Source organism: Heliconius melpomene, chromosome 1 (genome assembly GCF_056956725.1).
Source record: "Heliconius melpomene rosina isolate 202511_hmr_F chromosome 1, ASM5695672v1, whole genome shotgun sequence".
Taxonomy (NCBI): Eukaryota; Metazoa; Arthropoda; class Insecta; order Lepidoptera; family Nymphalidae; genus Heliconius; species Heliconius melpomene.
Window position 1 is genome coordinate 8,146,993 of NC_140389.1, and position 14,144 is coordinate 8,161,136.

At 31.1% G+C, this 14,144-nt stretch overlaps 1 protein-coding gene across 9 annotated transcripts in view; it reads left to right on the forward strand.

Annotated features, from left to right (window-relative positions):
- Positions 1–14,144, forward strand: part of Pde1c (Phosphodiesterase 1c) — a 271,568-nt gene that overhangs the window by 127,081 nt on the left and 130,343 nt on the right. For 7 of the 9 annotated variants that reach the window (XM_085190766.1, XM_085191099.1, XM_085190682.1 and 4 more), the window contains exon 2: positions 10,770–11,141. The exons of the other annotated variants lie outside the window; for them this stretch is intronic. In XM_085190766.1, the coding sequence (XP_085046892.1) occupies positions 10,856–11,141 (286 nt within the window). In that variant the 5' untranslated portion in view covers positions 10,770–10,855. The remainder of the gene's footprint in view (positions 1–10,769; positions 11,142–14,144) is intronic. 9 annotated transcript variants of the gene reach the window in all.

Sequence of the window (14,144 nt, forward strand, 5' to 3'; positions counted from 1 at the left end):
GTACTACATTGATGGTGCCCGTTTAAAATTTCCGCTGAGTGGCGAGCTTTTATTTTCCGGATGAAATATATTTATTGCCACACTTTATAAACCATTGAACTTTATTGTCTTGAATGATATATTTTTTAAAGTACTTTGTTCTGTAATTTCTACAATTTCATTAGTATTACATAGGCTGTTGCGTGGTTATTTATTTTCTGTTCCTTTGTGCTCTGCCACAACAGAATGGAATGGAAAAAAGTATAAAGCTGTTATTTTATTTAGCACTCAGTAGAAAAAAAAGCTCTTTATTTCTAATATCTATCTACATCACTGTCTTTTTATTTTACTTGTGATACTGAACATAACGGTATAAATGAAATACTTTGCTGCATAATGTTTTAACCAGTCCATCATTTCATTTTTATAATCCTGCGATACGAGCATAACCATCTTTATATTAATTAATTAATATAAAATTATTTATTTATTGCTATAATTAAGTAATCCCGTCTGACCAAACTTCTTATGTGCAACAATAAACAGCTGAAAGTTATCTCAACGGCCATGTGATGGATGGAGGCTGTCTGGATAATGAAACTGTTGATTACTTTGCGAAATAAGGATGCTATTTACTATTTATTAGTATTACATAGTTTTTGTTAGAAATATTTTTGAGAAAAACAAGTTTTTAAAAGTATAGTACAAATTTTACTGATTAAATTTTCGCTTAATTTATTAGAAAACATCTTAAACTTTCTGGTACGTAGTAGATATTTACGTAAACTGTATAAATTACTTATTTTTATCATTTTAAAGTCTTATTCCACACATAGGAAAGAAAAATATTTTTTTAGAAAACGTATAAATATAGCAACCTCTCGCCAAATGATAATTCTTAAAGTGCGCGGGTTCAAAACCCTCTACGTTAAAATTTTTATATGTTTTCTAAAAAGTATTAATCATTTATTTTTGTTAAATTATTGAGTATTATTAGTTAAATTATATAGAATAATCTTCATTCTATGATATTTTTAATTATAATTACTGTAAGAGAGTAAGCTTTTAACAGTAACAAAAACTGAGTAATATATAAACTACAAAATATGTATTTTTCTCTATCATAATTTGACCAGCAAAGCTCTATTCGAAAGCTCTAAAATATAAACAACCTAACATTAGAAGCGAGCACTCGTGCAATTATCTAAACAACGTATCGAAAATCGCTTCCGGTCAGCGTAAACACGTCAACCGTATATAATAAACGTTGTAAACAGGATCTCATTCTTGATTTTAGTAAATAAAAAAAAATACAGTCGTTTGATAACCTCCTTTTCTTACAGAAGTCGGTTAAAAATGAGTATAGTGTTTTTTTACCGCTGCGTTTTTATGTCATTTTTTTAGGGTTCCGTATCCAAAGGGTAAAACTCTTCGGGACTCTTTTACTAACAATCCGCTGTTCGGCCGTCCTACTGTCTGTTCAATTTTATAATTTAACGAAAGTTAACAACTATTTTTTGCATCTTAGAAAAACGAAACCACCACCCAAATTGCAAATTCCCTGATAGTACTTACTAGTGTTGCGTGTATGCGCACAGAAACTTTCAGGCTTTATAAAATAACGAAGATCTGGATCCTATCGGTATCCTATCCTATCCTTATGTGATAATATATACGTATTAGAGCTTGCTTACAAATAAGCAGTAATTGGGTCCACGAATAATCTAAAAACATCATAATATAGGTAGGAATATTTGCTAACATTACATGTATTAGTAAACTCCTGTTGCTGGTTTCGTAGGAAATAATTTCCTTTTACGAGTTGCGGCAAATAATCAAATAAAGGTGTTTTTCTATTATATAGAACATATTTACTTAAAATATGACTTGGGACAGTACCGTAAAAGGTATTCATTATTATTTTATCTTTCTATAACTTTTACGTTCTTTATATATACTAGTAAAAAACTAGAATTAAACTAGAAACACATTTTCCTACATCAAGTTCTACAATCTGTAAATATGCTGCAAATATGCTGCGAGCCATAATGTATTATATGCAAATTGTAATTTTTTACACTACGAGTATGTCAATTGACGTTATTAAAAACATATTATATCAATTATTCAGAAAGACACATGCCTGTGGCGGCTTTATGTAATTATTTGTTAAAACTGTTCTATAGCCGATTCGATTCGTTTATAGCCGATTCGTTTATTTTTGGATATAAACATTATCAGATTCTGAGATTTAGGCATTCAATGATAATATACAGCCAGACCAGTTCCAAGTGCGCCACGTTAGCGCCACTATGGAATCTTTCAAGATATTTATTAGCTTAGCTTCCATAGTTTATTATGTATAAGATCACAAAATGTTTAATTACTACTCTACATAGTAAGTAAACATTCAGTGATCTTGGAAATAAAGGATACAGTATAAGAAATATAGATAGATTTCAGGTAATATATACCTATTTTACATAAAAAGTTAATGGCGATATTTTATGTGTTTCAATTGGGATACATGCAAATTAGTATAAATGTATTTCTAATATATTTAGATTTCAAAACTATACAAAAAATATTTATTTTGAATTAAATAATTATATAATTATTCAAAAAAATTCTATATTTTTCTTCTATAAAATAGAGTAGGCAGAGGAAACCTACTCTCTGACAGACAGTCTATTCCCCACTTGCCACCACTTTTTCGAGACATCGAATTAATGGAACTCAACGCCGCTTAACATACAAATTTTCCAAGTTAATTAAACATAAATATGATAAAACTAATATTTACATTTTAATATCACGAATGGTTTATCTTCAATATCAAGTAGAGCTTCGAAATATGGTGTTCGAAAACTAATTAAGACTCAGTGAAATTCGTTTTATAACCTCTTCTGTAATTGCCGTTATAAACTTTGAACTACTATATTCAATTAAGGCTAGTACACAACACTTTACTGCTAAATAATAAAATTATATTGTTATTATATAATTTCTAGAAATGATTGTTGATAACGAACCTAGTGGAAGTGACTTCAAATACCTGGCACTATTGAACAAACAGAAAAAAACTTATAGGAGAAACTTGCTAAACATTTCTTTTTCCTTTATTTATTTTACGCAAATATAAGAAACAGAAGAGGCCTCCATGACGTAGTATGCCAATATCTGAGTAAAAACGAGATTGTATTCTTTTACTATATTGTTAGAAATCGGAAACGGTTAGCGTTTTTAAGAAAACACGATAAAAATACATACCGTCTATATGTTTCCAACGTACTTGGACAGAGGTTCCACGTAATTACAATAAGTGACATTTATCACTCAATTACAACACTACACACTAGATACCTTTCAATCAGGACTTCCGCATACAAGCAACTGTATCCGTTTGACACAATTCCACTGCTTTTATTGTTTTTTTTCACCAAAATCTACTCACTTTTTACACGAGTACGCTAACAATATTGTATTTTATTGTTTTGATTTCCTTGGCTCGATAAGACAACTCGTGTAGTTGAGTTTCGCCACTTAACACACGATATTTTGAATTTGAGGGAAAAACATAGAAGTAGTCTTGACATTTTTAAAATAAAATTATATTCTACGATGTGTCCACTACTGTATACTTTGGTTTTGTGGTTCGCGAGGATTGGCAAGTCATCAAAGAGCTGTTAGAAACACTTCAGTCTACTTACGAGGATTAAACCTTGTAGCTAATTTATATTTATAACTAGAAGGAGATTTTGAGAGGATTTATCTTATATATCGATTGGATAAGTGATGGTGTGGTTTATAGAGGTATTATTAAATAATAAGGTTTTTTAACCCACTGATCTTCTAGCGTGACCACTATTAAGGTTGGAAGCCATCACTGTGAAGGCAGCCATTGCTGACTTTAAGCGTAATGTTTTGGGCTTAATACGGGGAGTATTATTATGTTCTGGTAAGACAAAATGCGTGCTGGGTAATACTATTTTTAACCGACTTTAAAAAAAAGAAGCTTCTCGATTCATCGGAATCTTTTTTTTGACAATCATTTGCGGTTGATTTTCAAAGCACTGAATTGTAGACACGCCGCTTTACGTTTTATAGATATGTAATAAAAAATATATTGATTTTATTGTAGGGACCATTTTTAAAGACCTGGATAGATCTACTTAGACAAAATAAAATTTCGGGAGCATGCAAGAAACAATATAAGTATGTCCGCGAAATCATACCATAATAAGTATATGTAATATACTTACCATTCAAAATACTTTATCATACTTTTTCACATTCTGCATATAAGAGGGCAGAGTGAATCTGGTGTGTTAAGATACTCCGTTCTCCTCTTTCTGTCAAATTTTCAAGACATTACGTATGTCTGTCTACACGTAATGTCAAAACCCAATGCCGAGCTTTCCATTTCTCCAAGTGGGAATCGTACCCATAACTTTCATGTTTACATTCATTTGAAAATGAATAGGTTAAATTCATAATATTTTCACTTTTCATACCATTTCTTTACCATATTTCTGCAATAATCTTAGATATTCGCACCTTCAAAAGTTTATGTCAGAGATACCAGTTATCATTAATATTCGTTACGGTAAGACAGTTCCGCGATTTCTGAATGAAAGCGAAAAAATGTGCGATGTATGCAAACATATATTTAAGCATTTTCTACGTATATTAGTTGGATTTAATTCATATTTTTATTTACGTAGAAAACCTCCGTCCAAGTAGATTGCTTTACTTGCTTCTACAATCTACCTTTCTGGATTTTAGAAGGGTACAGTAGAAGGGTATACTTTCGAAAGAACTATCATGTTTTACAATATTCTACTAAATGTCTCGGAAATTGAATGGAAAAAGTAGAACAGAGTGTCTCAACGTTAGGTTCTCACTGTCTAACCTGCTACAGGAATAAATGGACTTTGCTATTACAAAATATTTTTTACATACAAACATGGTAAGCACACAGTATTTTTTTTTTCAAAATTGAATTAGTTTTTTTTTTAATTATAAAAAAAATACACAATGTCTTCAAAAGCCGAGTAAAAAGTGAAGAAATTGTGAGGCAATTATCTTGAAGGCTGTGAAAATAAATGTCATGAGATCACTTAGCAGTTGAAGTTAACCGTGATTTATAACAGTGATGCCGACGGACGTTACAATCTTTTTATATATATAAGCCGAGCAAATTGCAGTTCCTTTTTGCTTCTTAGAGTTACGAATTTGGTAGATATAGCCATTTACGCATATGGTGTTAAATTTCATAGCTAGAAGTTGAAATCTACATAGTAAAATAACAAACGTTTTGTTACTTTGATTAAACGTAACTCTTTCAATTCTAATTCTTTCGACTCTTTCAATTTATTAAGTATGTATAAATATAAAAAAATACATCGTGTATATTAAACAATTTTATTTTTTTTAAGTCTCAATACTTAAAATTTGACATAATAACATTTTTAAATATTTGTATGATATGAATTTTCAATTTTACGACCCTTGTTTAGACAGACGTATAAATTATTTAAACATTTTCGATAAAATTTATATTACATAGCTTACAATTATAATTACAAAAACCTAAAAAACACGCATTTCTCGTGTCGTTTTATTAGTTTTGATAGATATTTGTAGTACGACTTGTAGTCGACCTAGTAAAATGTTAAAAAAGATACATATTTTTCTACAGTTTACTTAATATGTACGTAAATAGTATTTAACTAAAGTATCTTTTTATTATAATGAAAAGGTCACCGACTAGAAGGTAGCACAAATTACATAATAATTTCCCGGCGAACGCCGCGTAAGTTGGAACGCAAACAAATTTAGCGGTAACCCGGTACTTGTAATAAAATATCTTAATTCCCTCCCTCTCGCACCTGATAATAATACAAAAACAGTGTAGACGTAGGACGTTTTTATAATGCTTAAAAACTTTGAATGTGGCGTTGTGTTCCGCAGTGTTATAAATTCGGGCTGAAAGGGGACAACGAAGTATCTCAGCACTAGGTCTCCCTGCCTAACCTGCTATAAGCAGAAAAATTATGAAGCTAATGAAAGATAAATACCTAACCTTTTTAACAAAATTAGTCAAGTGTGAGTCGAACCTGCCACTATCGGATGAACAAAGTGATCCTATAAGGATACCGTTTCTTCCTTTTGAGGTACGGAACTAAAAATGAAGTGTCATAACACTAGGCTCCTTCGAAAGAGGCATGAAGCTTTATTCCTTCTGCTCAATTTTCTTTGCACTTCCCACAGAATTTTCTATTATCTATGAACATTTATTTTCACGCGCACTTCGCTAAACCCGAGAGCTTAAAGCTAAATAAACTTTTAAACTAGCTAGACTGTTTACGTCTACGTTCAACTTGCGTCAACGAAATTTTAAGCTACCATTGTGCTAGAACAAACGCGCGCTTTAATATTTAACATGCAACCTTTTTCTTACCAAATATTTACTGAAATAAACATCATGATTGAAAAAGCTCTAAGCCTTATTGTTCTATTGCCTTGATAATGCGTAAGCTTCACTGTAAAATATCTTTATTAAGTTCGTTGTATAACGTGCCAACCGTGGGACACAATAGTAGAAAATGCGATTTTCATTTGTAAGGGAGGTATTTATTATAATTTTATAATTAAAAAGCATGCTTCCTGTAAAGTTCTATAGCTTAGTTTTGTCGTGGTGATTTATTTTGTATACCATAATATTTTAAATTTTGAAACGCTGTGTGGAATAATATAGGTATACGTAGTATGTATTGTATAATACAATATCGATTCTCATTGTGGACAAATTAAGGCCTGTCTTGGCGCAAACGCGACAGACTCTGGGTTTGATTCCCACTCGAGGAAATTAAATAATAAATATTTTCATTTCTTTGCTTTGGAGGCAAAGCACTGCGTTGAGCTCCACCGCCCAATACGCAATACCTCCAGAATTCGGCGTAATATGGGCAGCGGAATGTCTTAATATTATAGTCCCTCTGCCTATCCTGCTACATAAAGGATACAGCGTGAAAAAAAATTATAGGCAAAGGGAGTTAACACTAGTTAAAGATACCCCGTTTTCTACTTACATCCTAATTTTCCAGATATTGTGTGTTTAGAGTTATTAGTTATGAATCTATCAATGTACATTTAGCTCTTTTGCTACTGAGCGACTGACACATGATGTACAGACAAACTAAGAAAATTTCAATTTTCAATTTTCAATTCTTATGGGAATAGAAAAAAATATATGTGAAAATATATACTAAATACTTTAATCCATGCATTTACAACAAATGTATACTGACAGACACAGTAAGCCCGAACGAAAGGCGATCGCGTGACTGAAACAGTTAAAATTTTAAGCCCCGTGTACTATTTCGTAGTCTATCTTTTCCGTTGCCTTATCATAAAACTATTTAGAAGTTTAGTTATGTTTACTGACTTGTTAAAGATTTTTAGGAGCTATAAACTTTAATTCACCAACAGTTCAGTAGGATAGGCTAGATCTGACTTTGTGGGGTGTTTTATTTCGAGAGAGTGTATTATTTTATTAAGAAAACTAAGTTGAGTTCCGTCAGAAGAGAATAGAGGACTTGTCACTGAGTTTGACACCAGGTTTTCTATTTCCATCTGCTATTTGTATATAAAGCGTGAAGTTATAATGGTTTATTTATATATGTATATCTTTGTCGACATGTCTATGGAACTCTAAGAAGACATGAGAATTATGCATTTTTTTTATATTCTTACTAGCAAACTCAATGTCACTTTGAAAGGGCTCAAATAATAAAAGAAAACCATACAAAATCATTCTTTTTAATCAGTATAGCTTATAAAAAATATTCCAAGATACATTACTAAATATTTAATTGTGTATTTTCTGTACATGCATATATTGTTGCAAAATATTTCAATGTTCTAAGATTATAAAATACTTTAGAAGATTCTGACTCTCTCTCTTTCTCTCTCTCTCTCTAATTTCTCATATTTTTCACATAAACAAAAAAGTTATGTAGGTATGTATATCTAGTAACCAAGTTTTTACATAATAAACAATACATTTTAAGTCTATTAGTTGATTGAAATTACCGACGTTAACGTCCATGTTGATTGATTGATTGACAGAAAATTGTCCACATCTGTCTCTATTATTTTTTTGGTAAATTTAATCTGTTTCTTAACAATTATACTTTATAGTAAAGTACATTTATTGTGCGTATTTTCGAGGTAGAGTCCGACCTTTGCTAAGACGAAGTGTCTACTTTCTCTAATTTTCGCATATTTTAGAAAATATACTACACGATCCCACACACGATAGTTATGGGTTCAATTTCCTCTGTAATAAACCAATATCTTTGAGGTAACATAATATTAGTCTCATAAAATGTCTAAAAACATATTAAGCTTTTCCTTCTAGTTTACATATTTTACATAAAATATTTTTTTTCATGAATTATTCCCTACAACAATGGAATTTCCTATACATTTCTATAGGCTGGCCTATTTTTCACTGTAATAAAACGAAGTGTTCGTGTAGGCCAGAATGCTATTTTGTAGTAATTGCCTATGGCCATTACAGTCCACTTTGATAGCCACTTTGTTAGACGATATTCTTGATTTGTTCCAAGTTGTTGTATTGCGGACTAATTCGCAAGAAAATCTATGGGGACGTTGCAGCCAAATGTGTATTCAAATAAATATATATTTTTTGTGTTATCTTCCTATCTTTCTTACAAAATGAGTAAAATGCAGTCTGGTATCTAAATATTATTCTTTTTTGTTCTCTTATACGAACTACTTATTCAGTGCGCTAAGCTCCGCTTGTGTATTAAAGTAAATTAAAGGAGCGAGACCCATAACCATTGAATTTATGGTAAGACGCTTTCCGACTGAGCCACGCGGTTGTGATTGCTTCAAATTGTATAATATTGATTTTTTTTCCCTATCAAGTGAGCGACTGTAAGCGCGACGGTCGGGGAAAACGCGGCGTTAAACTCCGCCAATCAACAAACAATGACTTAAAAATTTGGCAAAAAAGAGGTAACGGAGGAGTCCTTATAGGAATGTTTTATGTTTTAGGAGTGTTTTTATAAAAAAAACATCAAGCTCTACTTTCAAAGTAATATGTTAAAGTAATTTTAATGTTATTATGCTTTTACCTTAACGGTTTCGTATATCGATGAAGCAATAAGCGCTCGTTGAAGTTTTCAATTAACAGCCAATGCAGCGAGCATGCAATTTACTTGTTTTTGCTAAAGTGCATTAGAACAATAATAATTATTATATTTGAATATTGGGCTGAGAGTCGTTACGGTGTACGTGCGTAGTGTAGACAATAATGTTATGAAATAAACATACGTCAAATTGCAATACACTTAGAGAAGCAGTTAGAGAACTGCTAGTAGCTAAGATAATTATTATTAGTAGATATTTGGAAACAAAGTTTTTTGACATAATACGATAATGTCATAAAGAAGAAAGTATTGGATTTTTATTTAAAGAACACAATCATAAAAAAATCGTTTAAAATATTCGTTTTTCATCTTGGCTTTATATAAATGTAAATTACATATCATATAAATAAAAAAAAAATGCTTCATGCTGTATCCCGCACACAGCAGGGTTAAAGAACCTAGTGTCTTCTAAAACACTCCGTTCCCCACTTTCTGTCGAATTCCGGTGTCTTTGCGTGTTGAGTGGCAGAACTCAACGCCGCGATAATATAAATATTCATACAATTTTATTATTAGTTGACGTGTTTATACGCATGAGTAATGTAATATTCATATGTGAAGAAGAATCTACGAAAATGTACCAAACATCAATTTTATTATAAACCCTGAGCGTATACAAAAAAATGATCATACGTCTATATAAAGAAATCAATAGGATTATTACTTCATAATATGATTTGAGGGAAACAGACAAAATATATCGATTCTCAAGATTACGTCGCCTGATATATGTATGATATGGAGAACATAAGCTTTATGTCTTTTTCATTTCAGAAATACTTCAGAACTCGTAAGCCGTTGACAACTTTTATTTTGATTTTATTAGCTTACTAGCGACCTGCTCGCGGTTTCGCCTGCTGGAATTACACAATAATATATCTACTAATTTGAATTACGTTTGTGTTCTAATAACATTATTATATAATACATCGAAAATTCATGTTTCAGGAAATTTCTATTAAATAAATTAAAAAAAAAATGGTTTTCAAGGCTAAACACTAAAATAATTACCTTCTTTCAAGATACTTACCAAAGTGTTACAGACAGTAAGGTTAATGAGTGTATAAAATTTAAACAGCAATTCATCATTTACCACAAGCTCACCAGAGCCACGTGAGCGCACGTAATATTTTACAACCTAACACTTACCAGAAAATCTAAATATAGCTATATCGTAAATTAGCATACGCGTTAGCTTTGGCCGCGATATGAGGATTGATGCGTATACGTGACCTTGCATACGTTTATGGAATAATTATGAAATTTAATTTAGAAATATACGTTTTTACTTATAACATATTTTAATTTTTTTAGCTTCGCTCGTATAAAATAGCATAATAGGAATAGGGCAACCAGTGTTATGACACTCCTCATTTTCCGCTTAATTTTTGACATTACAAACATACAAATTATAACAATATTAGTAATATTTTACATCAAGTAATTATAACTGAATCAAATTTCGATTGTTACTTAAACATATTATTTTACATTTATCTTTAATATTTATGTTAATCTTTAACAATATAATTATGAAAACCATTACAGCTCTCTTATAATGTGAAGAAGTGAGAATGTCAGTTCAGTGTAGTGAAATTTGACTGACAGTGTACTAGTTTACAGTGTGACTGATAATGGACAAAATGAAAAAAATGGACAAAATGAACAAAATGGACAAAATGAGCAAAATGGACAAAGGGCTTAGTGGGCAAGTGCGCAGGGAGAAAACTCCTGAACTACCCAGTGAATTATCCTTCGAGGAATTAAGGAACATGTTCGATACTAGCGCTGCGGTGAGGAAGGAAATCATGTCAAATCCAGCTACACACGGTAGCGCCACGCGGCAAATTGTGAGCGGGAAGCTTTTTAAGAAGTGCAAAAGTGCGACTTTCCAGATAGATGGCGCCACTTATACTATTGGTAAGGTTTAATAAATATTCGGTGAAAATATAAATTTTTAGGGGATTTAGGTAATTTTGTTGCTTTTAAAGAGTACATTGTTTGAATTTATTAGGTTTGTTTTTAATTAGTATAGTATTAAACGTATGATTTTGTTTTCAGGTAAGATGCAATTTTATACAACGTTGATTGAGTAAGTAAGAATGTTATTCATAAAAATTAAATAATAAGCAATAAATTGATATTATACAGTATGTTTTTGTTGGGATACGTGTTGAGTGGAATAATTTAATTTTTGTCTTGTTACCAGAACTAGGAGATACTATCCCGTTTACAAATTATAAATTTAAGAATGAATATTAATAGTATACATAAGGATGCCAAATAATATTTTAAGTTTAATACTTTGAATTTCAAATTTCAGTGTTTATTGTCTTAACCGGAGTAAGCCTCTCGCCTATAAAATATTCATCCGAGCTAGTTCAACCCGGAATAATATATTAAATCGATTAGAACTAAAAACGAACGACTCCTATTGTATTTTACCTTTATAAATATTATTATTAGATGTTACTTTTTAATATTAGTTGCGAATTTCTAATTTTAAAAATATTTAAAGTCGGTATAAAAATGTAAACGTAGCGGAATTAGATTCTACACCCTTTGAATGAAATTTATTGCGATTTCATTAAAACATAACAAATACTTAATTCTGTTGTTAAATATAAAGTGAATGACTATTTATTTTAGCTTCACGCTTTATTGGGATAAAGGAAATTTATCGTTAGATGCTTCTTCGATTTCCGATTAAATTCCCGTAACTAAATTGCGTAACTCAACGCCTTACTTTATCTTTACAGTGTGAGTGGAAATCGAATCCAATGCACCAATTTTTTTGAAAAAATAAAATTAAAATAAAATGAAAAGGCCTATCATTAAAAGTGACGTTTAACAAAATTACAGTTTCTTATGCGCAGAAAAAACATCAATTTATTAAAATAAACTTAGATAGAAATAGAATAGTGAAAATGACAAAAGACGCCAAGAATCTAGGTTCATTTGATCCCCTTTCCCGAGATACCCGTAAATTAGCATCGCCGCCAGCTTAATAAACGTTACGTATTATTAGAGCTTATTAATTGATACAGGCAGAGTGAAATTAAAAGCTTTTTTTGGAATTTTCTATTTTCTCTATTCTCACGTTATTATTTATTTTTGGGCAATTTTCTTAGTGTTTTAAACTCTCTTTTATATTTATATAATATGTTGGTGTTGTTGTTGTTGTTGTTATTTAATTATGGCGAGCCGAGCGTGCCAGTTCAGCACTAATCACTTCGCTACGGTAAAGAGACAATATTACGCAATAGAATGCACGTTAAAAAGAGATCCAGCTAAGATACTGCCTTCACCTATAAGATAAACAAAAATATAATATATTATTATTTTATTTCATGAATTTCTTATACGTCATTTATATTTAATGAATGTATAATGATTATAGTAATATATTTTACTGTGAATAGGAATTGAATCGACTACCAACTAAACTTAGACACATTCTAAACACCAATACACTGTAGTAACTATTAAATGCACATGTGAAACCTAATATATGAAGCAGTTCAATATCGCTTTGCACATCTGTGTCAATGTTATTATAATATTCTATCACTATTGCAGTGCATTCGAAAGGCACGCCACTCACATTTCACTGGCGTTATTCTTGGAGTATTGATTTATTTGTTTATTTATATAGTATAACAGGTAAAAGCGATTTAGATTGTTATTTTCACTTGTATATTTTTCTTTAATAAAGCAATAGATATATAGCAATAACAGGTTCGACTGAATTAAATATTTTACGTGCTTCACGACAAAACATCGCCTTTTAATGGCGAAAGCGAAAAAAAATATAAAAATAATTATTAATATTTTCATTTCTTCACTCGGGTGACGAGGCAAAGCGCAGCGTCGAGTTCCGCCACTCAATACTCAATGCCTCAAGAATTCGGCGAAAAGGGGGAAAGGGAAGTGTCTCCACTCTCCACGCAACGTATATATTATATGTTCAGTATAAAAGAACGGATCTCTAACTATCCCAATAAGTAAATACGCGAGATAAATAAAAAAATGTATATTTGTGTATTAATTACGTTCATTCCAAGGTCAGAGTTAATGTGACAAGAAAAATACATTTTATATATAGAGATCGAATGTGGTCTGAAATCGAATGTCGTGATCAATCATTTATACGAGCTGGTCTAATAAAATATACAAATTAGGAACACATAATATTTTTCACCTTTTGCTATAATAATTACAGATAATGTTATTCAATTTGCATGTAAAGAATAATAGTAGCCATGTAATGTAATTTTGATGGAATTTATCCCATACGTTCTCCGTTTTCCGCCGGAAGAAGACAAGACGTTGAGTATTGAGAGACGTAACTCAACGCCGCACATTGTCTTACTTGAGAGAACTATTTGTTGTTGTTATTTACGAGAGAAAATCGAAAATAATTTATTGGCCTGTATGGTAGTTAAACCCATAACTATCACATTTACAACACATTTACATTTATCTTTGCCCTAATAATGAATATAAAAAAAAAAATTTAACCTCTTCGGTCATTGACCCCTCTATAAAATAAGCAAAAATTAATAAGCATAATCGAGTTTTACGTCTTGAAGGGACTTAAAATAGGATTGGTAGGGAAATTCCGGGAGCTTTATCTATTACAGCGATAAAACAAATTGTAGGTGCATGCACTGAAATGAGCTTCGAGCACGCGACCCCACGATTAAGGGGGAGTGTGAATTCAAAAGGGTCTGCTTCGTAATAACCATATGTATGGATTTTATAAATATTGATAATATATTTTTTTAAGGCTTCCATGTTGAATGGCGAAACTCAACGCCGCGGGTGGTCTGGTTGACAGAGCGTTTTGTTTTTAAGTTTTAGAATATTTTTTATCAAATTTAAGATATCATTTAGTGAGACAGTCTCTTAACTGTAAGCTTA